This window comes from Pleuronectes platessa, chromosome 18, assembly GCF_947347685.1.
Source record: "Pleuronectes platessa chromosome 18, fPlePla1.1, whole genome shotgun sequence".
Taxonomy (NCBI): domain Eukaryota; kingdom Metazoa; phylum Chordata; class Actinopteri; order Pleuronectiformes; family Pleuronectidae; genus Pleuronectes; species Pleuronectes platessa.
The window spans coordinates 8,464,811-8,489,936 of record NC_070643.1 but is presented as its reverse complement, the minus strand read 5'-3'; the positions used below and the strand labels follow the sequence as shown (position 1 = coordinate 8,489,936).

At 41.4% G+C, this 25,126-nt stretch overlaps 2 protein-coding genes and 1 long non-coding RNA gene across 4 annotated transcripts; all 3 read right to left on the bottom strand.

The window, feature by feature from the left end:
* Nucleotides 1-240: 240 nt before the first annotated feature.
* LOC128461546 (plasma kallikrein) lies at nucleotides 241-12,150 on the bottom strand. Of its 2 annotated transcripts, XM_053446510.1 has the most exons (11): nucleotides 11,989-12,150; nucleotides 11,694-11,850; nucleotides 11,257-11,366; nucleotides 3,128-3,284; nucleotides 2,731-2,840; nucleotides 2,464-2,629; nucleotides 2,076-2,194; nucleotides 1,861-1,993; nucleotides 1,502-1,608; nucleotides 1,062-1,221; nucleotides 241-602 (listed from the first exon to the last, which is right to left on the bottom strand). In XM_053446510.1, exons 1-11 carry the CDS (start codon nucleotides 12,047-12,049, stop codon nucleotides 500-502), a joined length of 1,383 nt encoding a protein of 460 aa, XP_053302485.1. In that variant the 5' UTR covers nucleotides 12,050-12,150; the 3' UTR covers nucleotides 241-499. The 2 variants fall into 2 exon arrangements, with proteins under 2 accessions (XP_053302485.1, XP_053302486.1); XM_053446511.1 differs by lacking the exons at nucleotides 2,731-2,840; nucleotides 3,128-3,284.
* Nucleotides 12,151-12,789: 639 nt separating this feature from the next.
* On the bottom strand, nucleotides 12,790-23,955 carry LOC128462148 (plasma kallikrein-like). The gene is given in 9 exon segments (XM_053447448.1): nucleotides 12,790-13,055; nucleotides 13,169-13,178; nucleotides 13,378-13,650; nucleotides 13,930-14,036; nucleotides 14,304-14,436; nucleotides 14,486-14,493; nucleotides 14,750-14,930; nucleotides 15,032-15,141; nucleotides 23,675-23,955. Coding segments are annotated over 9 exon segments (1,095 nt in total). The 5' UTR covers nucleotides 23,863-23,955; the 3' UTR covers nucleotides 12,790-12,970.
* On the bottom strand, nucleotides 16,344-17,201 carry LOC128461548 (uncharacterized). The gene is made up of 3 exons (XR_008342278.1): nucleotides 17,122-17,201; nucleotides 16,980-17,045; nucleotides 16,344-16,380 (listed from the first exon to the last, which is right to left on the bottom strand). It is a non-coding gene; the product is annotated as an uncharacterized LOC128461548 (long non-coding RNA).
* Nucleotides 23,956-25,126: the final 1,171 nt, after the last annotated feature.

The following is a 25,126-nucleotide window of genomic DNA, read 5'->3' as shown; positions in this document are numbered from 1 at the left end:
TAAAATTGAACTTTCTTCACTGATGTCTATCAGTTGACTGTTCGACAACTTGGGAGCATGATGTACAAAATCTGCATTTCCTATTTTCTTTCAGCTGTTGTTGGGAACCTATAATAGACGTGTCGTGTTGCAGAGACATATTTTAATATCATTCTCATCTCACTGATACTTTATCTCTCTGCAATAAGAAGTAGAGCACTGTGAATACTGACTCTCAAATAAATGAAGCAGGATGAAAACTTATTTGCTTGAAAGTTTTATTTTTCAGGATACAACACAAAAACAATCATCTGTATTTTAAATGACAAACAACTGATCATGTGAAGACCAACCAACAGTCCAGAGAGAGGCATGAAGTGTGGCTGTGAAGATAGATAGATAGATAGATGGATACTTTATTAATCCCGTGGGAAATTTAGGACGTTCCAGCCTGAATGAGGATAAGGAAAGTGAGTGTGAGTGTGAGTGTGTGTGTGTGTGTGTGTGCGTTTGTGTGTGTCTACACCCAGTTTTTCAGGGAGAATCCGGACACGATATTATTCAATTTAATCACTTTGGGAGGAGCAGGTGCTGTGATGACACGCTTGAGATAACAGCGGCGCCTGGAACACAAAATAAAAAAACAAGATAAAACACCATGTTGACAACACCAGATAGTTGATATGATGGGAAGTTAACAAGTCCACTGAGGAGCAGGGCCAAACCTCAACCACACCTGCAATCACTTGTCAGGACTAAATTTACTTGATCAACCAATCATGCTCTGTTTATCTTTCCTTCCCTTCATCAATCCTTACACACATCCCTTCATCTTCCTTCCCTCATCCCTTCATCCTCTCTTACCTTCCTCACTCATCTCCTATCTTCACCTCAACCTCTTCCCTCAATGTCCAATCATTATTTCCTAAACATCCAATTTACCAATTTCCATTCAAACCTTTCAATCACATATTGTTAGGGCCTGGTCCTTTCTAGTGAAGATCAAGTTAAATGTTACATGATTTCTCTGTGTGAACTGAATTCCTGGTTCATGATTTTGTTGACATGAATGAGCACTGTACCTGAAATCAGGGTTGGGGTAGGATTCATGGAAGTAGGTGTAGAACTGGCAAAGCGGATCTGTAGTACAGGTCCTCTGACACTTGTCTGGATCACACATCAACTCAGAACGAAGGTCAGAACCTTGGAAACTAACTCCTTCATGAGACACTTGAAGCCAGCCTGTCAGCAGAGAGGGACAGGGTCAGACTCCCCCTGCTGGCCGAGGCAAAAACACACTACTCTAACAAGTATTACAAAATAACCAGACGTAAGTGTCACCTATTTACACATGTTGCAAAACGTCAGAGATTCAGTTCATCATTGATATTTTTGGGATTCATAATGGATGAATAATACATTTCTACATAAACGTGCGTATAACACAGGTCCGAGAGTGTGTGTGGTTTGTGATGGTCAACAAACAGTGTGTCTAGTCTCAGTGTTGGTTCGTGATACATACTGTTATCCATCTGGCAGAAGTGCACCGGTATCCCAGATGTGGCTACCACGTTGGTGCTGGTCACCATTACAGATGGATTTCCCTTCAAGTAACATTGGAAGTCACCCCTGCATACAAAATAAGTTTAGAGAGTTAGGAGAAAACCAAGCAGATTAACATATTTAGCTTAATTTGCAGAACCAAATGTTCAAGCCCCTATAGGATTGTCAAGATATTGTCCCAGGAACAACAAATAATGATATATATATATATGTATATATACACAATATATACAGTTACTTCACACTTTCTAATGTAGAATGTATTTCTGTTTGCCACATGAGAAGTTAAGGTTTATTTAAGTTAATGATTCACACTACCTGTTATAAGAGAAATATGTACAACTTGGTTTATCAGTGCACAGAGCCTGACAGTGTTCAGCAGAGGCGGCGGGCAGCTTGTCAATGTCGTGTCCTGGGATGTCAGTGTTTAAGAAAAGCTTTCCTTGGCAAACTGTAAAACACACAAGTAATATAATAAGAAAACATATTGTAAAAGACCTCCCGCAGGATGTTGTGCTTACACTTGTGCATACCTGTTCCAAAGTATTGAGTCATTTGCAGTTTGTGGGAGAATCCAGATACTGCTCCAATCTCTTTCTTTATAACAGGAGTCCTCGGAACCGACCAGCTGTGTTTAAGGAAACATCTGTATCTGGGAAAGAATAAAGAAACAAGAGGATAATTTAATGTTTGAACTGGCGATGTTCTGACGCCAGAGATCCTCCCTTCTCATTGGATGGAATCACTGAATTCACTCATCACAAGGAAAACTACTCAGCCTGTGAAGTCGCACAATGGCCGTTGCTCTAACCCTAACCACTGAGGTTATCTCAACCACCGACAAACTCTGCCTCCAGATCAGGCACCTGTTTAAAGGAGGAACATTTAAATTGAATGAAACATTACGTTACCAAGTTATACCTTGTGTTCTCTGCTGTGAAGACGCCATTTATAAAAGCGAAGAACCGACAGTGAGGGTCCTGTGTGCAGACCCTCTGACACTCTTCAACACTGGAGGTGAAAAACGATTTGTAGTCTGCCCCCGGGAAGTCCACATTCTGGTACAGCTGAGACTGACAAGGTTGTTCTACCCAGGTGAGAAGACAATGAGAGTCAAGGAGCACATGCCTATACATCACAAATATATAAACTGTTTTTTAGAATGACGTAAAATGTTTGTGAGCTTACCCAGCTTTGAGGGGCAGTTTTTGAGAGAAAAGCCCGAAGTGATACCCCGTACTGGAGTCCGGACTTTGGGCTTTAGAGAGGGAGTGGACTTGAGGTAGCAGTAGAAGTTCCTGCAGAGAGAGGCATTTATCTATTATCTATAATGTTGAGGGTTGGATGGGGTTAGCTGATGCCAGCATCACATTCACACCTTTGGCAGTTTAATCTAAGCCAGAGTACCAAGAGAAATACTGACAGGAGAGGGGCACTTCATGGGTCAATCAGATTTCAGCTGGGGTCAGTGCCCCCCTGGCTGCACCCCTTGATCTGACCCTGCTTTGGCTGTATTCATCATTAAAACATTACAGGGCCTCAATGGATTGTATCATGAGATATGTGATGCGTCAGTGTTAGATACCTGTTATCTCTGGTATAGTCATGTCGAAGAAAGCTAAAGAAGAGACAGGAGGGGTGCTCGGTGCACAGCTGCTGACAGTGCCTTGCATCCGGAGAGTAGAGAAATTTTATATCTGTTCCCGGGAAATCCACATTCTCGATTAACTCTTGAGCGCACTCTGAAGAAATGGGAAAAATAAACATTACCTACCACAGTCAAGGATTTGATAGACGAGCTTGGACTTGATTACACCTGCAGTCTCCAATACAAAGACCCTGACTTTAATTACGAACTATGCAATCTGACAGATATTGCAGATATCCCTAATGTGTCGCATTATACCCCGATTAGGCTACATTGTTAAATGTTACTGATGTTTGTCTTCTTAAGTACTCTGATGATGATGATTCCTACCAACACATCGACATTGGGATCCTTCTTGTTGAATAGGAAGGTGCAATGCTTTCATCTTCCCTGCATCTCTATCAGCATCTTTGAAGATAATCCTTGAGGGAAAAGTGGTGATGGGGAACATTGAAGACAGGGCTGTTTTCTTCTATCTGGACTTGTATACGCACTTTACCTCAACTACCCCAATGCACAGTCCGACAAAAGTCTTGTCACTTATCCATTTTGTAGAAACAACAGCTTATAACCTGACTTTTAATAATCCATTGGTTTTAGAAATGGCTCATATGAAAGCTAAAAACCCTCCCAAATTATGTTTAATATACTAAAATAAATTAGCTTCACTGAAGAAAGATTGATCATTTAATGAACACAGAAAGGTCTGATTTTGGCAAGACAAAAGTTTTGTTGCCTACAGAGAGTAATGTGAAAATTGAACAAATAATTTACTTCAAATACAAAAATATGTTGCATAACATCAGTGAATTAAGTAGTGGTGCTGTGAGATCCATATTTAATATATTGTATGACTTCCATGAGCTTGAAGGACTGCATCCATGCTGTTCGACAATGATTCTTACAATTTATTGAGGAAGTCATCAGGAATAGCAAAGAAAGCAGTGTTACATGTCTCCCAGAGTTCATCAAGATTCTTTGGTTTCGTCTGCCATGCTTCCTCTTTCATTCTACCCCAGACATGCTCAATGATGTTCATGTCTGGTGACTGGGCTGGCCAGTCTTGGAGCACCTTGATCTTCTTCGCCTTGAGGAACTTTGATGTAGAGATGGAAGTATGCGATAGGGCACCATCCTGCTGCAAAATTTGACCCCTTTTATGGTTGGGAATGTATAAGGTAGCTAATACTTCTTGATATTTTAGGCTATTGACATTGCCTTCCACCCCGCACACCCCCATACTGGATGTAACCCCAGACCATGATTTTTCCGTCACCAAACCTAACTGTTTTCTGGGTGAATCTCTGATCCATGCAGGCTCCAGTAGGTCTCCTGCAATATTTGCGGCGGCTGTGATGTAATTCAACCGAAGATTCATCTGAGAAATCCACCTTCTACAACAACCATGGAGGCCATTTCGAGGCAGAATTCTACAAACTGTCCTGGTTGACACAGGGACTTGAGGTGACCAGGCCTGGTGGAGCTCTGCTGCAGTGGAAAAAGGGCTGGCCTTGGATTTTCGAGCCAACAAACGGTCCTCCCGAGCAGTTGTCTTGTGGGGTCTGCCGGACCTGGGCTTGTCAAAAACATCTCCAGTCTCTTCAAATCTTTTTCTTATTCTTTGTAATCGACACAGAGACACATTGAAGGTGTCGGCCACCTCAGCAGTGGATCTGGTCTTCAGCCTCTGATAATCAATGCTTTGGTCTCAGGGTGAATCTTAGGCATGTTGTCAGGGTCAAGTTGCAGTTGATGTGAAGGTCTGGTGTGCTGGGGTTCTTTTTATACACACCCACTAATTGATTGATCAATTATTGATCACAGGTGGGGCTGTAATCTAGGTTTGGTTGCATCATATGACAAGGCGACAAGACTTTTGTCTTTGCAATAAACTGACTCAGTGGGCTTTACCGAGCTGTGAACTTTAGAATGCTTTTCAGCAGTTTAGTTTGGCACCAAAACATTATTTCAAAAGCTGTTGGGATTAAAATTAGCCATTTCTTGAAAAAAAAGATTGATTACAAATATATTTGAGGGGCAATTAAGGTCAACTTGTACCCAAGCGACAAGACTTTTGTCAGGGACTGTATGTGTATGCTCAGGACTGGATATTGTGTTCACCTGATTGGAAGATTGACATGGTTTATCTGTCCTTCTCCAATCAGTTTAAGTTTTAGAGGCTTGTAGCCAGTTTATATGTCCAGTTGTTTATACATACATCAGATATTGTTAAATGCTGTGTGTTATAATCCTTCTCCAAACAAATTTTTATTTAGTTTATTCAAGCTATTTGAGAACGATTGTCATGGGTGGTTTATTTGCCTTAGTTTATAACAGTAGGGGAGAGTGGGGTAATGTGGGACATTTTTTACATTTGCTCCCCTCTAGGCGAGCTAAAATGATATATCAGTCAAATTTACACATTTCCCATTAATTCAGGATGTTTTCTAGCAATGGAAATGATCAGAATGTCTTCAGGACAAAGGGCAGTGAAAATATGATTGTTTTTAAAATAGTGGTCTTGTGTCCCACTTTAGCCCGGCTACGGGGTAAAGTGGTCCACTTACTTTTTCCACTTTAAAACTACCATAACAACACAGCTATAATCCCGACAGCTAGATTGACAACCACTAATATCAGACTAGTAACAGAATCATGGGGATTGGTCAATTAAGCACATTTATGTTTATTATGATTCAAGTGATCTATTGCACACCCTAGCTTACCGGCACATTGTTTCTCTGTCCAATTGGCAGGGACAGGGACATTGTTTTTCTCTGCGTATTCAAATGCCAGTTCACGGCACTTAACTGGAGCAAGGCCATGGAACTGGTCAGCTAGTTGTTTCAAGTGTTTGGCAAGCTCCTCCTCCATCTCATCTGTGAATATTCTCTTTACCTCAGCTACTTCACCCCAGGCTATCGATTTTACTTTCCCTTTCTCTTTTTTCTTAATGAAGCTTTTCTTAAGGACTTCTTTCCTTGCATGACCTCAGCAGCTACACTCTCCATCTCTGCGAGAGGTGTTTGGCCCCAGGTTGTCTTCCTGGTTTATAGTTTCTTGGCATGATGGCTTCTCTACAATGTTTATGACATTAAAAATAAAACGTATATAATGTAATATAACACTAAAATATGTTTAAGACTAAACTTAGCTTGTGCTTCATGGTGGGGTAAAGTGGGACAGTGTCTCACTTTACCCCTTAGCATTTGTCTCACTTTACCCCACAGCCACCGGTTTAGAAAAAACAACATCTCTTAGCAATTCAGGCTAATCTTCAGCTAGCATCAATCACATGGTTTTATATGTTGGAAGTTCACCAACATGTATGATATAAGTTTTTCGACCTGATTCAATTTGTTTTGACACAACAATTGATTAAGTTCAAAGCAATAAAATGTACCTTTAAATGCAAAAAACTAATTTTTGTGAAAAAACATACTTTCCACAGCACCAGCACCAACTTCTCCTTCATGGCAAGGGGGGAATGGGAGGGGCTTGAAAACATAATGGTCACATGACCACAAATGTGTTCCGTTGCCTAGATACAGGGGGTGTCTCACATTACCCGATGTCCCACATTACCCCGCTCTCCCCTACAACTAGCAACAGTGGAATTGGCCGATTACATTTTATTTTTGGTTGTTCTAAAAGGTGGACAAAAGTAAAAAATGTCAACATTGACTCAGTTTTTATTACTTTGTATTATGTAAAAACTGATATAACAAACGTTCAGCCACTTGTAATGTACAGTGCAAGATATAGAGGTCTATGTTTGACTGCATTTTTTACTCAGTTGATTTTATACAATCTCTAAAACAGTATTAAATTGTTGTTTCCAGTTTAAATTCACTGATGTATGGATCATAATGTTAACAAGGATATAGCAGCTATTGTTATAAAGTACGGCAGGTTTTTTGTATATGTTTATACTTGTCTTACAAGTATTACTGTTATAAAACATTTGAAATGATTTTCCAAGAATAAAAAACATTGGAGCATTTATATGTATTGTTTAATGTCTTACTTTTCATTTAATTTTGTTTAAGCAATGCATTTTGCAAACTCAAAATATGATTACATTAAACTTAAAGACATTGCTTACTTTAACTAATTATTTTTAATAGTGGTAAATCATTTTCTAGTTGTTATTCGTTAAACATGTTAGTTTGTTCAATTTAAAATTATAATTTCAATTCATTTAGAATTAATTAATGTTAACTAATGATTTTGAGTTCAGATTACTAATGTAAACTCAATTACGTGGACTATATCAATTAAGGTTTTTATGTTAATACAACTTAACTTGTTGAATTTGTACTTTTTGTAAAGACTTAAATGGTTTAAGGCAGTGGTTTTCAATAGGTGAGGCGCGCCTCCCCTGGGGGGCGCCAAAGAGCCAAAGGGGAGGCGCGACACGAGACACTCGCAAAAACAAAATACACATCTGTATGCAGCTCTAGTGATATCGATAATTGTGCGTGCGTGTATTAGTTTTAAAATGCATCGTTTCCCTGTCCCAAGTCAACAGGAGTCAGCATTAAGGGAGGAGACAGGACCCAGCAAAAAATGTAGGAAAAATGATCTTGAATGCGTTTCTGGTTGTCTGTGGAGAGCGAGTTCCCCCAGATCTCCAATAGGGCTATGGAAGTCTTAATCCCCTTTACCTCCACGTACTTGTGTGTGTGTGGGTTTTCCACACTGACCGTGATTAAAAACAAATACAGATCAAGGCTGCAGGTGGAGGACGACTTGTGTATATTTCTCTCTGCACTGCAGCCCCGCATCGAACACCTCTGTGCATCAAAAGCGAGGCCTCATTGTTCCCACTGATATGGACGATTCAATTGAAAGTCAATGTTGTGTTGTCTTGAATCCATGAATTGGGTGGGCCATAGGGTTGATGCCGCTCGTAGCGCAAATGATGTGAATTTGACGCATTTTGTTTGTTGTTTAAATTTGAGGTTGTACGTGGCTGAAATCGTTAACAAATTTCATGAAAATATGTGAATCTGTTCGATCTGATAATATGCCGTTGTCGTTCATTGATCAGAGAGTTGTCCATTGTGCAGATTCTTTTCGAGACGATGTGCATCTCCTTCAAATGTGCGCTTAAAGCCCGGTCACACAGCACCGATTTCAGCCGTCGGATGTCGTTGGTTGTAGCTTTGGCGCCGATTACACATGTTAAGCATGTTTTGTTGACTTGTGGATAGGCCTAATTTTAAAAGTAGCCTCAATTAGGCCTGCATGAAGTTGGAAATGATTTGCTGTTTCAAAGAATCGTTTATGAATGCACTTTTAAAAAAGTTGTGGAAATAAAATGTCTTCAACATTACATTTGATTAGTTATTGAAAATCATCATTGCCTGGAACACACAAAAGATGGCATTTACTGAAGAGGCGTGTGTGGGTTAGGTCAGGCGGACGGGATTCATTTTTTTTGAGGGGAGGCTCGGCTGTCCTTACCTACTCTAAGGGGAGGCTCACATTCACCCAATTTGAAAACCCCTGGTTTAAGGCAACTGGTTTCCTCGAATTTTTCAAGTAAAGTCAACTTAATCGGGTTAAGAGTGTTGTGCAATAGTAGGAGTAGAATTGACGTTGGCTAATTATTAATAATCATGAAATATGATTATTAAAATAACAATTATTTCTTAAAAATAATCAAAAATGATAAAGCTATTAATTAAGAAATGTAACACATTTAATTAGAAATGATACGGTTATCCATTAATAATAGTTAAAATAATTAATGAAAACAATAAAATTATCAATTAAGAATAATACAAATCTGTAATCATTGCTTATTGTCGCGGGGCACCACCCTGGTTACAGGGACCAACGATACAATCTATAAATATCAGTCTCATAATGATAAATGTCAAATCAATAATCTCAATATTTAATATTAATAATTATTTAATTAACAGTGAAGGCTACTAAGTTCGAGCACAGGCAATCATAATCCAGCTGCAATCACATACATATGTACAAATAATCACAGACTACAGATACTTTAATTACAAAAGCATTTATTAAAAAGGGGAAATAAAGTTATAATGTTATTCAATGATTCATCATTTTAACAAGCTCCGATATTTCAAAGATAAACACAGCAGCAGCACTTATCACAATTCAGAAAATACATGTAAAACCGGCGGTCTACCTATGTATGTCTGTCTCGGTGTGTGTGTGTGTGTCTGTGTCAAAGTGTCTCTCTGTGTGTGTGTGTGTCTATGTGTATGCATGTGAAATAAAGTTAGTGTTATTTAATGATTCATCATTTTAACAAACTCCCATATTTCAAAGATAACAACAGCAGCCGCTTATCACAATTTAGAAAAACACATGTATTCATCTATGTGTATCTGTGTGTGTATCTGTCTGTGTCTATCAATGTGTGTCTGTGTGGGTGTGTCTGTGTGTGTGTGTGTGTGTGTGGGTGTGTGAGAGAGCGAGAGAGAGAGAAAAAGAAGGGGGCGTGGCGATGACGCAGTCACTTGGTGACGTCACATCTAAGATGGCGGCCGATCATGATTCGTGGAATCAAGGCCTAAAAACTCTCAAAATGGCGGATTGACTACAAAACAAGATGGCGGAGCCGTTATGAATTTAGAGCCAGAATGGGAGGAGAGGGAGAGAGGAGGCGTGGCAATAATAGATTCAAAATGGTGGTTTAACTTGCGTTATCCAAAATGGAGTCTATGTTAATGACACCATGTGGCCGGAGCTCACACTGGTGGTCGTCACATGAATTACACAAAGGGATTTTCAGACAAAGAGAATTCTTTGTCTCTGCTTTGGCGTTCGGCCGCATGGCTTCCAGATGTGTCCAGCCTCTCTGAATATAGATTTAACTATGTTACATGAACTGTATTCTAAATACAGATCGGATGTGTATATAGGTCGGTTTAGAAGGAGAGAGAGAGAGAGCATACAAGGAGAGAGCAAAGCTCTTAAAAGCACCGTCAGAGACAAGTTACATTTACTTTACCACTCAGCACCCAAGTGGCGTTGTGTGCTGAGGTTTGACCGGTAAAGTCTCTTTAAAGTTGTTCAAACGGTCACAATGAGCTGGAGACGCTGCTCACGGCGCTTAAAAACTGTGGCACAAGGCCGTAACCGGAAACCGGAAGTGGCGAATCGCCGCTAACATTAGAGACTCGGCGGTCTCATACAAAACAAATACATTCAAGTATTAAAACAATACGCTACGTATTAGATTAACATCTGCCCAGACAATAAAGCCTCTTACTGTACCACCCTCGCGGTGTGCGTGCGCGTCGGGCCAGTGAATCACGTGGTCTCTCAAGCGGTCTTCGGCCGCTGGACCGGACAAACAGCGGATTTGCTCGTGCTGCTTCGATGGGATGAACGTCGTCCTTCTTCTTCAGGGATGTGGAGCTCGTGCTCCTCAGCGGAATGAATCTCGCGCTTCTGCAGGGGACGGCTGTGGAAGCCGTTTGTAGATCGTTGGGAAAAGAAAAGTCCGTGGGGAAAATGGAACAGTCTGAGATTGTTCCGCGTGCAATTTCCTGTTTGGTCTTTTCAAGTTAAAAGAGCAAAAGTCCTTTTGAAAATAAAAACGTCGACTGAATAAAGAAATAAAAGAAATGAAATAAAATAACTCTGGTTGCCCCCTTTAGCCACTAAATCAGCTGGGAGGCCCCGAAGGGGGCCTGGTGTTGTCTTCAGAGCAGGGTAAAATGGCAGCGATGTTTGGGGTCTCAGTGGTTTTGTTCTACCTGAGAGGTCCTCCTCCTTGAGGAGTTGGTCATAGGATGATGCTGGCTTTAAGCCAATTGAGTGTCAGAAATGGATCTGAGTGGGCGGGGCTTGGAACGGAGCAGGGGTTTCTGGGAAAACCCCAGGACATTTTTCCACCACCAGGGGGAGATTCTTGAGCCTGCAGGAGGATGTTTTCCCGCCCAAAGTTTAACAACCCTTTGTTCCTCTCGGCTCCAGTGTCTGGTGGCACCCCGCTGGGCTCTGGCCCAACAAGAGTGAACCTCACAAATATACAAACTGTTTTTAAGAATGATGTAAAATGTTTGTGAGCTTACCCAGCTTTGAGGGGCAGTTTTTGAGAGAAAAGCCCGAAGTGATACCCTGTACTGGAGTCCGGACGTTGGGCTCTCGAGAGGGAGTGGACTTGAGGTAGCAGAAGAAGTTCCTACAGAGAGAAGCATGCATCCATTATCTATAACGTTGAGGGTTGGATGGGGTTATTTGGAGCTGATGCCAGCATCACATTCACCTTTGGCAGTTTAATCTAACACCAATCTGTATGTTTTTAGGACTGTAGGTAAAAAGCCAGAGTACCAAGAGAATTACTGACAGGAGAGGGGCACTTCAGGGGTCGATCATGTTTCAGCTGGGGTCAGTGCCCCCCTGGCTGAACCCCTTGATCTGACCCTGCTTTGGCTGTATTCATCATTAAAACATTACAAGGACTCAATGGATTGTATCATGAGTTATGTGATGCGTCAGTGTTAGATACCTGTTATCTCTGGTATAGTCATGTCGAAGAAAGCTAAAGAAGAGACAGGATGGGTGCTCAGTGCACAGCTGCTGACAGTGCCTTGCATCCAGAGAGTGGAGAACTGTTATATCTGATCCCGGGAAATCCACATTCTCGATCAACTCCGGAGCGCATTCTGAACAAATGGGAAAGACAAACATAAACACTATTAAATGTACATATAAACACAGATTTGACTAATTATGATATGTGGTAAAAATAAAAAGGGTATTCAAACTGTGGCCACAGTCCCGTCAATTAGTGTATGTGTTACCATGACTGAAGCAGAGGCTGCAGATCGAGAGCAGACCCAGTAAAATCAAATACGTTCCCATCTTCTTGATTTCGCCACAGAGGAAAATAAGATCACTGAAAAGAAACTGCAGTAGAAGGAGGCGTCTCTGCAACTCCACACAGGCCAAGGGGCAGTTTCAACATTTATACATCCGATCTATTTGAACAATGAAGTGTTGACACAATCATTGGTTGGTTGAAAATGATACAGTCCCCTCTATGTGCAATTGTTGAGGTGAGGTGGCTGGGAGAGCACTTTCACCTTCACCACAGAGGATCAATCAGCACAAGTGAGAGCTGTAGATGAATGATCCACACGCTGAAAAGGCAGCAACTGAGCTGCCTCAGAGAGCAGGACTCAGAGGACTCAGAACAATAGTGTATCATCTACCTTCATATTTGAAAGTCCTTTTTGCCGGGAAAGCGTGATTAACCACATGCTCTTCATACAGGGATTTAAATTTGACTTGGGTGTAAAGGTCCTTTAAAAATCAGATGATCTCAGTGTTCTTGAGGGAATATAGCTAACAGAGTTATATTTCTTATACCTTCTTGGGTTAGGAGTCCCAGATAATAACAATGAAAGTTTGCATAGCCTTGTGCCAGAAGATATAAAATTATTAATAAAAATGTACAAAAAGAGAGTCATTAGTTAACCTGGAACACATGTGCACCTTTAGACTCTCTCCCTGGCACCAATCCCAGAACCCCATCTCCACTCCCTCCCTCCTGCAGCCGCCACTAACCATCCCCCACTACCACAGATACTTTATCTCTTTGCAATAAGAAGTTGTGCTCACTGAATTCTGACTTTCAAACGAATGAAGCAGTATGAGCAGTATGAAATTATTTAATTAAATACAATCCAGAGAGAGGCATGAAGTGTGTGTGTGTGTGTGTGTGTGTGTGTGTGTGTGTGTGTGTGTGTGTGTGTGTGTGTGTGTGTGTCTATACACAGTTCTTTAGAATCCAGACACTACATTATTAAATGTATTAACTTTGGAAGGAGCAGGTGCTGCGATGACACGCTTGAGATAACAGCGGCGCCTGGGACACAAAATAAACTAAAACGATTAAACACCACGTAGACAACACTAGATAGTTGATATGATAGGAAGTTAACAAGTCTACTTAGGAGAAGGGCCAAACCTCAGCCACACCTGCAATCACCTGGCATGACTAAATTTACTTTATCAAACTATCATGCTCTGTTTATCTTTCCTTCCTTTCATCATCCTTCCCTCATCCCTTCATCCCCTTTTTCCTTCCTTCCTCATCTCATATCTTCACCTCAACCCCTTCCCTCAATGTCCATTCATTATCACCTCAACTTCCAATTCATCAGTTTCCATTTTAACCTTTCAATCACATATTGTTGGGGCGTGTTTGTTTGTAGTGACGATCAAATTAAATGTTACATGATTTCTCTGTGGGAACTGAATTCCTGGTTCATGATTTTGTTGACATGAATGAGCACTGTACCCGAAATCAGGGTTGGAGTAGGATTCATTGAAGTAAGTATAGAACTGGCAAAGCGGATCTGTAGTACAGGTCCTCTGACACTTGTCTGGATCATCCATCGACTCAGAGCGAAAGTCAGAACCATGGAAACTAACTCCTTGATGAGACACTTGAAGCCAACCTGTCAGCAGAGAGGGACAGAGTCAGACTTCCCTGCTGGCCGAGGCAAAAACACACTACTCTAACAAGTATTACAAAATAACCAGACGTAAGTGTCACCTATCTACACATGTTGCAAAACGTCAGAGACTCAGTTCATCATTGATATTTTTGGGATTCATAATGGATGAATAATACATTTCTACATAGACGTACGTATAAAACAGGTCCGAGAGTGTGTGTGGTTTGTGATGGTCAACAAACAGTGCGTCCAGTCTCAGTGTTGGTTCGTGATACATACTGTTATCCATCTGGCAGAAGTGCACCGGTATCCCAGATGTGGCTATCACGTTGGTGCTGGTCACCATTATAGATGGATTTTCCTTCAAGTAACATTGGAAGTTACGACTGCATACAAAATAAGTTTAGAGACTTTAGAGAAAACAAAGCAGATTAACATATTTAGCTGAATTTGCAGAACCAAATGATCAAGCCCCTATAGGATTGTCAAGATATTGTCCCAGGAACAACAAATAATGTGATATATATATATATATATATATCACATTATTTGTTGTACAATATATACAGTTACTTCACACTTTCTAATGTTGAATGTATTTCTGTTTGCCACATGAGAAGTTACAGTTTATTTAACTTCTTGATTCACACTACCTGTTATAGGTGAAATATGTACAGCTTGGTTTATCAGTGCACAGAGCCTGACAGTGTTCAGCAGAGGCGGCGGGCAGCTTGTCAATGTCGTGTCCTGGGATGTCAGTGTTTAAGAAAAGCTTTCCCTGGCAAACTGTAAAACACACAAGTAATATAATAAGAAAACATATTTTTATGGTGACATTTGTATCTGGGAAAGAATAAAGAAACAACAGCATCATTTAATGTTAGAACCGGCGATGTTCTGACGCCAGAGATCCTCCCTTCTCATTGGATGGATGCACTGAATTCACTCAACAGAAGGAAAACTACTCAGCCTGTGAAGTCGCACAATGGCCGTTGCTCTAACCCTAACCACTGAGGTTATCTCAACCACCGACATAAACTCTGTCTCAAGATCAGGCACCTGTTTAAAGGAGGGACATTTAAATTGAATGAAACATTACGTTTCCCAGTTAAACTTTATGTTCTCTGGTGTGAAGGCGTTTTTTACAAAAGTAAAGAACCAACAGTGAGGGTCCTGTGTGCACACCCTCTGACACTCTTCATCACTGGAGGTGAACAACGATTTGTAGTCTGACCCCCTGAAGTCCACATTCTGGTACAGCTGAGACCGACAAAGTTGTTCTGCCCAGGTGAGAAGACAATGAGAGTTAAGGAGAGCGTGCCCATACATCACAAATATATAAACTGTTTTTTAGAATGATGTAAAATGTTTGTGAGCTTACCCAGCTTAGAGGGGCAGTTTTTGAGAGAGAAGCCCGAAGTGACACCCTGTACTGGAGTCTGGACTTTGGGCTCTTGAGAGGGAGTGGACTTGAGGTAGCAGTAGAAGTTCCTGCATAGAGAAGTGTGATAGATAGTTCAAATTAATGATTTCCATCTAGATTAGTTAATCTGCACTTGATTAGCATAGCCTGATTGAAAGATGACATCTGCTGATCGATTAGTAATACCTGCAGAGGCCGGATTAGGCAAGTGCCCCTGGCTGCAGCTCGCAGATCGAGGAGGAGCTTAAATTTCCCTAAATTTGGGCTGGTCTAAACGTTTCGCTCGAGCTCGGGGGCGCCATCTTGTGGCGCAGATCCGGCAGCACATTCTCAAACGTCAATACAGCACAGCACAATGACTTAGAGACATACTTTTAACTTGTCAAATGTCTTTTTTTTTACTATGAAAAATGAATAAATAAATATATATAAAAACCAGACACATATTATTTTGAACACTCAATTATATTAGCTAAGTCAAATAAACCAGACAGAAGACTTTGCATCATTGATTTTTTTTATTTTCACCATCCTTCCAACCCTGTTCCCGGTTTGCAGTTTGTCAATTTCCCAGCGTCTATAAAGGAAACAGATTGCAGTTCTTATAGGTTCTTATAAGTTTCCTGTCCTGCAATCGGTCTTCTTCAGACCTTAGTGATTTAATGACAACATACATTCACTATGAAAACATTCATGTTGGTCTGTTGACAGTGAGTAAAACTGTTTTTTTTTGTGATTTGATTCAAAAGTGTGATATTCAGGGCACTTACGGCATGGGGAAGTTCTGCAGGAGAGTGAGACACCACCATCTCCTAATTTGCAGCATGTTTTCCTTTGAAGAAGGAAATGCAGGAAGATGTTAATATGTTGTAAAAAAAACAAAAACACCTTGTACACTAAGCATAATGTGTCACGATTTACACATACCTCGCTGAAATCGCACTTGGCCCCCATTACAATGTACAGAGTGTACTGTAAGTCAAGAGGTACTGGTTAATATAATGTCAGGCGTATTCCCAATGATACATTTTTTTCAATACAAATTAATGTGGTTTTAATGTAGCAAGCAAACATTTTTACAGCAATGCTATAACATGCTGATTAGGTCTTACCATCAAAACAAACACGCCGCAGTTGTTTGAGAACTCTTGCTTTGTTAGGCCCTGAGGTGTGAACAATGTATTTTAATAAAAGTATGGCAAGAAAATAGTAAAAAGTTAGCAAATGCTATTATGTAATGTCTCACCTGGACATCATCCACACCAATCTCTCTCCAGGGGCCAGAAGAGAGGCTGTGAGCTACGTGTCTGTACAAATAATAAGCGAAGTAAATAAAAGTAACTCAACTTCAATCAACTTTTGATTGAAAAGCATGCATAAACGCTTGGAACAAAGCTTGAACTGAAGAAGGAAGAGGTTGGAACCCTCAAATAAAAAAGTTTTCATAACGGGCTTAAACAGAACTGCCCAACTCAAAAAGATAAATAGTTCTGTTTCCATCTGTTTAAGGAATGAAAATTGTTGGAATATGGAATGGAATATTTTAGATCAAATAAAAACAGAACCATTGATTAAAACCAACAAAAGGACAAGTGGTTTAAAACATAACTACCACTGTCCAGATGGGATTATGTGAGTTGCCCTAAAAACCTGAATAGACTGGTTCTACTCTCATCTCTCCAACCGCTGCCCCAGAGGGAATCTAGGAAGAAAATCTCCCTAGCCTGTGGCCTCAGTATCTGTTAAATATTTCAATTCAAATATAACCAGTTGCAGTGAGTTGTGTAATGTTCCTGGAATCCCAGCAGAACTCACATGGATTTAATTATAGAAAAACATTCAAATCAGCAATGAGCAACTTGTTGTGTAAAGAAAAAAAAGGAAGAAAATATAAAAAGGTATTTACACAGAGTGTCCAATGTCCAGGTACGGACACTGGGAAAATAATCCACTGCAGACTGGCTGCATTATCCTGTTAAAAGACAACGATAGCTGAATATTAAATGCTCAAACTTCACTCAATAAAGCAAAACTTTTAAACAAATTACCGGAAGGTGATCCATGGGGTTCCTCGATGATGGTGGGAACCAAGAGGAAATGACATAGCTGTCTGCAGCAAACAGGTTCTCAACTCTCTATAACAGAGAAAGTTTGCTAAATCTCTTACTCTCAAAATATATTGACTGTTGAACTAGACTATCCAATCATTTTGAATTAAATATTTCTGATGACCCAGTTGACATCACGGCTGATGGGGAGTGAGCTATAGGAAAAACATGCAACAAACTTTATGTCTAAAGTAGATGAAGACGACAAATGTGCATAAATATTCAATCCCATACCTAAGACTACCATTCCAAGGGTGTCACACTGCATTTCTACTTCTGACTCATACTCATGAGAGTCTTCTTGTTCTTTCCCATATGACCCAGTTGACATCGCAGCTGATGGGGAGTGAGCTATAGGAAAAACATGCAACAAACTTTATTGTCTAAAGTAGATGAAGACGACAAATGTGCATAATTATTCAATTCCATACCTAAGACTACCCTTCCATGGGTGTCAAACTGCAATGAAACATCTGGAGGAACAATCTTGCTGTACTGATTTTTGATTGTTTGGTTTCTTGCCATGTTGTAATGGTGGAGAATGTTTCTTTGTAGAAAAATGTGTGTTGATGGGGTTGTCTGATTTAAAAAGTAGTTGTTTTTTCTCATCCCTGAAAACAGCTGCTCGGCACACTGGCTGTTAATTAGACCAGCAAGTTCAGGAGCAAGCTCCAGTTTTCTTAGAACTTCACACTGGTCTTTGCTGTTCCCTTGGTGGAACACATCGTTTAAAGCAAAATGCTGTGAAGATCCAGTAAGAGGGTGACCATCTTTGTCAGCTGGCTTTTTTTGAAATTTCAGCCAGGGCAAGCTGACATGGACCTTTCCCTCCGAGGCCTGCTTCACGTTTTCTGGGGTGGGATCCAGTAACCTTCCCTGAAAAGGGGCAAATATTCCTGGCTGCCTGTGGTTGGCATGCAGTGCCAGACCCCTGGCATAATCATACACAGCCACATTGGGGAGGTGTTTCCAGGACAGCAAGAGATCGACAAAGTCACGTGGACTCTCTGCTCTAAGGTTGAATTTTACTGAAAAGACAACCCCACATGGGCAAGTGACAACTGCCCAACCACCTGTGAAACAGAAAAAAACAGTAATAACTGACATTAGGAGCATGTATAGCTAACCTACTACATAATGATAAGTAATTTATTATTTTATTATTAATTTATAATGATATTCCATATCATTTCACTTACCAGAAGCACCCCACACTTTCTCAAACACCTTGTTGTAGGTGACTCTACTAGACATTTTGTCAGACAGTCTCATAACCATATCTATCTTGGACCCCTTATCATCCACACCACACTGTTTGCACAGTGCCCTGACCTCCTGTACCTGTTGTGAACATGCAATTAAGTTGATATTGTTAATATAGCATAAACACATTTTTTATTAGCATAAAGAAGTGGATTTGGCATATTTCATCAACTCATTCACCTTCAGGTTCACAAGCTCATCTGTGAGCCGTTCCTCATTCATTTTTTCATCATCATTAAAGTTATCATCTCCATCCGTTTTGGGGCTTTGCAATTTTTCGAATTCTATGTTCAACACAGAATTTGACCTCCGGGTGTGTGGGCCAATCCAGGGGGCCCAGTGATTATAACTTGGTGGCACAACAAAAGGGTTCTTCCGTCCATCTTTGTGAACAAATGTGATGAGTATTAGCTATCATAATCACAACATTAAACACATTTTAATATACTTTACTCTCTCTCCAACTGTTCTTTAGCTGTTCTGTCTTTTGACGAGACTTACATGGAATTAATCCCCGACTGAGCATTTCTGTGGCCACAGTGTTCCAGAAATGGTCCATGTCAACATTTCCATCATAGCCTTCAGGTGGACTTGGGATGTCACTCACTGTTAAAACAATAGTTTGTTATTCATAGCACAATCACTAAAAAAACACTCCGAACACGACATTTTGATGCATGGTTATACAAGGGCATGGGTAACATGATGTTACACAATACAGAGACAGATAAGGTGCTATACAAACAATGAAGCTAACATATGTGAAATAATAGCATAACTCACCTGGCATATTGAAAACCCCTTTTCTGGATGATGTGGTCATCAAAGTTGTGGATACCCTCCTCCCACTCCTGGTATCTGTAAATCATGCCACAGTTCAGGCATGATTTCCTGTATGTTGATATTCCTAAAAACACAGTCCAACCAAAGATCATGATTATTGCTTTTATGTCATTTGAGATTAGTAGAAACAATTTTTTTCTTTTTCTCATGTAGGCTACATATAAATTATGTCACCCATTAACTGATAAGAACACAATAGAAAGACCTGTGATGGTACCAACCTTCAACTACACCTGTGCTTGTCAGGATCTTGCCTTTCGCTGTTATCAGATGTTCACAGAGTGTGTATTCACATTCTACACACTTTGTTTCTCTGGGGATAAGGTGCTTAGGAAAGCTGTCGTCTCTTCTCCCCTCTCTCGACTGCTCTATGAGAGCCTGGGGTATATTTGCCGGGAGCTTTTTGTTGTTGAGGAGGTATTTAAGCATCCTTGCGATTTTTCTGTCATCTGGTGGATAACTGTCCTCAGAGTCGCTGTCGTATTGGACTGTGCTGATCTCGGTAAGATTAAGTGTCTCTTCCTCTGTGCTCTTCACCTTCCTAAAAAGCTCCCTCTTTGTTACAAACAGATGCCATTTAGCAACAGCTTTATGGATACAGGATTGTCTCGCTTTAGAGCAGGGACAATGCCAGGTGTTTTGCTTTGCATCATATGCCACAATAACTCTTCCCAACCTGCTGTGGTATGTTACCTTTTTTTCATAAACAGATATATGAAATTTAAATGGTGGACCACCTATAGTCAAGTGCACAGACAGAGGCACACCCTCAGCATCAGCATTTTTTTGGAAACGCAAGAGGCCGGCCTTACGCTCCTCACCAAACCACTTGTTTTCCACCATTCTTTCCAAGGCCTCACCTGGAAGTGTCACGGTTTGACCGTCAGTGCGTGGGCAATACAATAATGATTGGATGTGATGGCACTCGAAAGGCAACATCCCGCTCCTTTGAGCAAAGTCAGCATTCAAACGACACTGGTCGACCTCACAGATGATCTTCTGTGCTGGCCCCCACATATTCTTGATTACATGTATGGGTGTTGCAGGACCACAAAAAGATTTTTCAACTGCAAACACACCATGTGTGCCATCGATACACTGACAGGCCAAAAATCTGTCCTTCGTTATTGTCTCAAGGAGGTTGGTGTGTTTTCTCCTGCTGTGTGTTTTGAAGTTTTTTTTGTTTAAAATCAACTTGCAATGAGGACAACAGAATTTATTTTGCTCACTTGATGCTTTAGTGGCAGTGGAACATTCTGCAGGAGCCAATGGGAGCTGAGCGAGGGCCACAGGGAGCTGAGGGACCTTAGCGAGGGCCACGGGGAGCTGAGGGAGGGCCACGGGGAGCTGAGGGACCTTAGCGACTTTAGCGAGGGCCACGGGGAGCTGAGGGAGGGCCACGGGGAGCTGAGGGAGGGCCACGGGGAGCTGAGCGAGGGCCACGGGGAGCTGAGGGAGTTGAGCGGGGGCCACAAAGTGCTGTACAGGGGCTGCAGCTTGCACCTCCTCCTGGTGTATTTGTAGGTGCCTTACCAATTGCGATCGATTTCTAAGTGTTGCTGCACAATAGCAACAATGAAAATGTGTTGCCGTCCGACAACTTAATCCACACTTGATTATTGTGAACTCTGTAAGAAAGGAATTGAGGGAGTAAGATTCATACTTGTGAAAAAATACAAAGTAATTCATTTGTGTAATATTTTAGATAAGCACCTTTGTGTTTGACCGAAAGGACGAGATCGCGGGTACAAGCGGCCGAGATGAGTTTTCTCAGAAGGGTGGCTGGCGTCTCCCTTAGGGATAGGGTGAGAAGCTCAGTCATCCGTGAGGGACTCGGATTAGAGCCGCTGCTCCTTTACTTAGAAAGGAGTCAGCTGAGGTGGTTCGGGCATCTGGTAAGGATGCCCACTGGGCGCCTCCCTTGGGAGGTTTTTCAGGCACGTCCAGTGGGGAGGAGACCTCGGGGAAGACCCTGGACTAGTTGGAGAGATTATATCTCAACACTGGCCTGGGAACGCCTCGGGATCCCCCCGTCAGAGCTGGTCAATGTGGCCCGGGAAAGGGAAGTCTGGGGCCCCCTGCTTGAGCTGCTCCCCCCGCGACCCGACCCCGGATAAGCGGATGACGATGAGATGAGATGAGATGAGATGAGACCTTTGTGTTTCACTGACGAATGGCCTTTTACATGGTAGTCGACCTTAAATTTTGCACCCACGTATTTACAGAACGGACAGTGGAACAGTTCACTGTTGGTGATCTTATTAATGTTTGGTGTATCACCATCCATAAGTATAGTAATGTGTCTCTTTATATCAGAGGGGAAAAGAATAAACATTAAAAGGCACAGCATCACTTAAACCCCTGCTAAACCATAACTTTTACCATCTGAAATTGACACTGAAATTGTTATCTTTTTTACCACATTGACGTCATCGGGGGTGGCCTCAGGAAGAGGATACTTCAAATGAGCCTGAGCTTGAGCATGAGAGGCCTCCAGCCCAGGATGTGGGGCTCCATGTAGCGGGGGGGACCGCAGTGGGACACCTGTCACGCACATACACACACACACACACGCACGCACATGTATGAAGGCAACACAAGGTCAATCAAAGTAGCTGTGGGTAACAAATGGACACACATAATGAATAAAGGAATGTATTTCATTACATTTATTTTGACCATTGTCAATGCAGAATTCCAATTTCAAAATGTAATGCACTATGCAAAGAATAAGGCCATGCATTAGATGTTGATATTGGAATCCTGTTATTATGCCTTATCATACTCTAATTCCAGTGAATGATTTATTGATTACCTTCTTTATTTCTCTCAGGGCGGCAGGCAGGCAGGCAGGCAGGCAGGCAGGCAGGCAGGCAGGCAGGCAGGCAGGCAGGCAGGCAGGCAGGCAGGCAGGCAGGCAGGCATAAAAGAACTGTTGGTTTTGTAATGTGTGTGTTATGTGGTTAAATGTGGTTGTGCAGTGTGCGTGTGCGAGCTGTGGTAGGATGGCGATACAATGTAGGCAAATCTGGAGGGGAAAAGCAAAATTTAAATCAGGTTTCAATGTTTCACGAAATATATTTCACCAATGTGGTTTTAGAGAATATTACCATGATAAGCCCAAAATATTGGAGTTTATTTAATTGTCGTCATATGTGGACGCCATGCACAAAAGGGTTAAAAGCTGGAAAAACACTGCCTAAATGCTATTATTCAAACGACCTCATGACATAAACATTAGGCCTATGCATGTTACTTGCATGAATATTTTAATTATCAACTTGTTGGTCTATCCATACATTAGTTTACAATGTACACGAACAGAGAGCGGCAACTTACCTCTAGGCAGAAAAGCGCGCAGTATTATGGACTCAGACGGAAATACGATCTCCCGCTTTTTTGCTTAAACGTTTAGACCAGCCCACATTTAGGGAAAATTAAGCTCCTCCTCGATCTGCGAGCTGCAGTCAGGGGTTCCTCGGATTAGGGGAGCTCTGGGCAGGGTGTCATTCTTGATGAAGATGATGCAGAAGAAACACCGTGTCTGAGTCATTTTATTAACATCTCCCCTTTTCAGGTAGGACATGAATGTTTATGTTCTGTGAACATGTTATTGAGTTGTTTTGTTACAAGATTATAATTGTTTTGATTGTTGATGTGTGATTGTGTGCTTTTTGTGCAGCTAGTTAACACTTTTATGTAGCTCCGCTCTTCCAGTGGTAGAAATGGAGCAACACGAGGGTAGCATGAGTGCAACAGATGTTGTGTGCATGGTAACCATGTTTAGCTTAGAAAGAAACACAAACAGAAAGTATGATGTTGCTGATGTGTATGTGTGTGGTTAATGTTCACTATGTTTATGGGTGTAAATAATAAGGGATAAGATATTTTTGTTTATTACCAATAATTTAAGTTAATGTTCAAGGATTAATAGGCCATTTCTATATATTGTTACCTGTTCAGTTGTTGTAACTATGTAAATTGATTCTATAAATTATAAAGATTCTTGATGAAGCTGTTGCAGAAGAAACACTGTGTCTGAGTCATTTTATAAACATCTCCCCTTTTCAGGGCACAACAGAAGCATGCATCCATTATATATACAGTTGTGGGTTGTTGGGGGTTAGCTGGAGCTGATGCCAGCATCGCATTCACATATATGGACAATTTAATCTAACCCCAATCTGTATGTTTTTAGGACTGTGGGAGGAAGCCAGAGTACTGAGAGATTTACTGACAGGAGAGGGTGCCATCAGGGGGGCACTGACCCCATCTGAAACATGATCGACCCTTGATCTGACCCTGCTTTGGCTGTATTCATTCCTAAAACATTACAGGGCCTTTATGGATTGTATCAGGAGTTATGTGATACGTCAGTGTAAGATACCTGTTATCTCTGGTCCAGTCTTGTCGAACAAAGGTAAAGAAGAGACAGGAGGGGTGCTCAGTGCACAGCTACTGACAGTGCCTTGCATCCGGAGAGTAGAGAAATTTTATATCTGTTCCCGGGAAATCCACATTCTCCATTAACTCTTTATCACTGCTTGGCTGTAGTGGATGGCCAGAGGGGGACATTTAATAATGTCATTGGACAAAATTAAAACTCCAGGACAACAGAAGGGGAATTCAAAGTATGGGATGCATATTGATAATTTATATCATATAAAATATGTCATCAATATCGTTTAAAATTATTTTTCAGTGTGTTTCCTGGCGCGATACGCTTGCGTCAAGTGCAAAAAATAGACTCGACGCCGAAACAATCGCTGCACGGCGCGAGGCAGCCTTGGCGCAGCGCGGCGCTTTAGCCTCCGATGTGACCTGCACAAAGGTTTAACATGGGAGTGGATGGGAGCCAGCTGTTATTTAAAAGGGACATATTATGCCCATTTCACCACAGTTGATATGGCTCCTTGGGGTCTTAATGAAATGTCTGTAACATTTTTTGGTCAAAAAACCACAAGGATCATTTAAAACAGCACCCTTTTTACCCTGTCTAAAACAGCCTTCTGTCACACCCCGGTGAGGTTTGTCTTGTCTTGGGTTTTTTGTCTCGTAACTTCCTGTTTTATTTCGAAATCCTAACTCTCCTCTCGTTTCAGGTCACTTGCCTTTCCTCATGTGTCACTGATCCCGGATTGTTTCCACCTGTTCCCTTCACCCTCATGTGCTTATAGTCTGCGTCTCCCCTTTGCCTTGTGCCAAAATGTTTTGTCCTAGTCCGTGCACCTAAGCCCTTTTCCACAGTCATTGTCGTTTTTTGCCTATGAGGTTTGCTACGCCACGTAAGTTGTTTTCTGTTTCCTCCTTGAGAGTGATTTTTCGTTTGTTAAAGTTTTCTATTTTTGCTTTGTTTTGTGTTGTTTGTAATCTGTTCTTCTTACTCCCTTTTGGAGCGATTTATGTTTAGAGAGTTTTAGTTAGTTTGATGAGCCTCCTGTTTAGGTGAGCCTTTTCTTTTGTCCCGTTTCATAGTGGTTTGGTTTTCCTCCTTCGGGAGCGCTTTTGATTTCTTGCTCCAGCCTTTTGTTAGTCATCCTTCGGGAGCGATTTATGTTTCATACCTCTTTCCTTGTCTAGTGAGTGTTTTGAATTTATTAGGGAGTTTTTCTATCCCTGAGTTATTCTTTCATGTCATAGATATATTAAGTGAGTTTTTCATAGCCCAATTGTTTGTCACTCTTCATAGAGGATCGGAATTCAATAAAGTGTGCTGGTACGTGTAATCCTCTGCATCTTAGTCCCCATTTCAGTCCAGGCCTGACACCTTCCTCAGATTGACCTGTTTTGAGTGCCCCCCCCCCCCCCCCCCCCCCCCTCTCACCAACAACCCATCCCC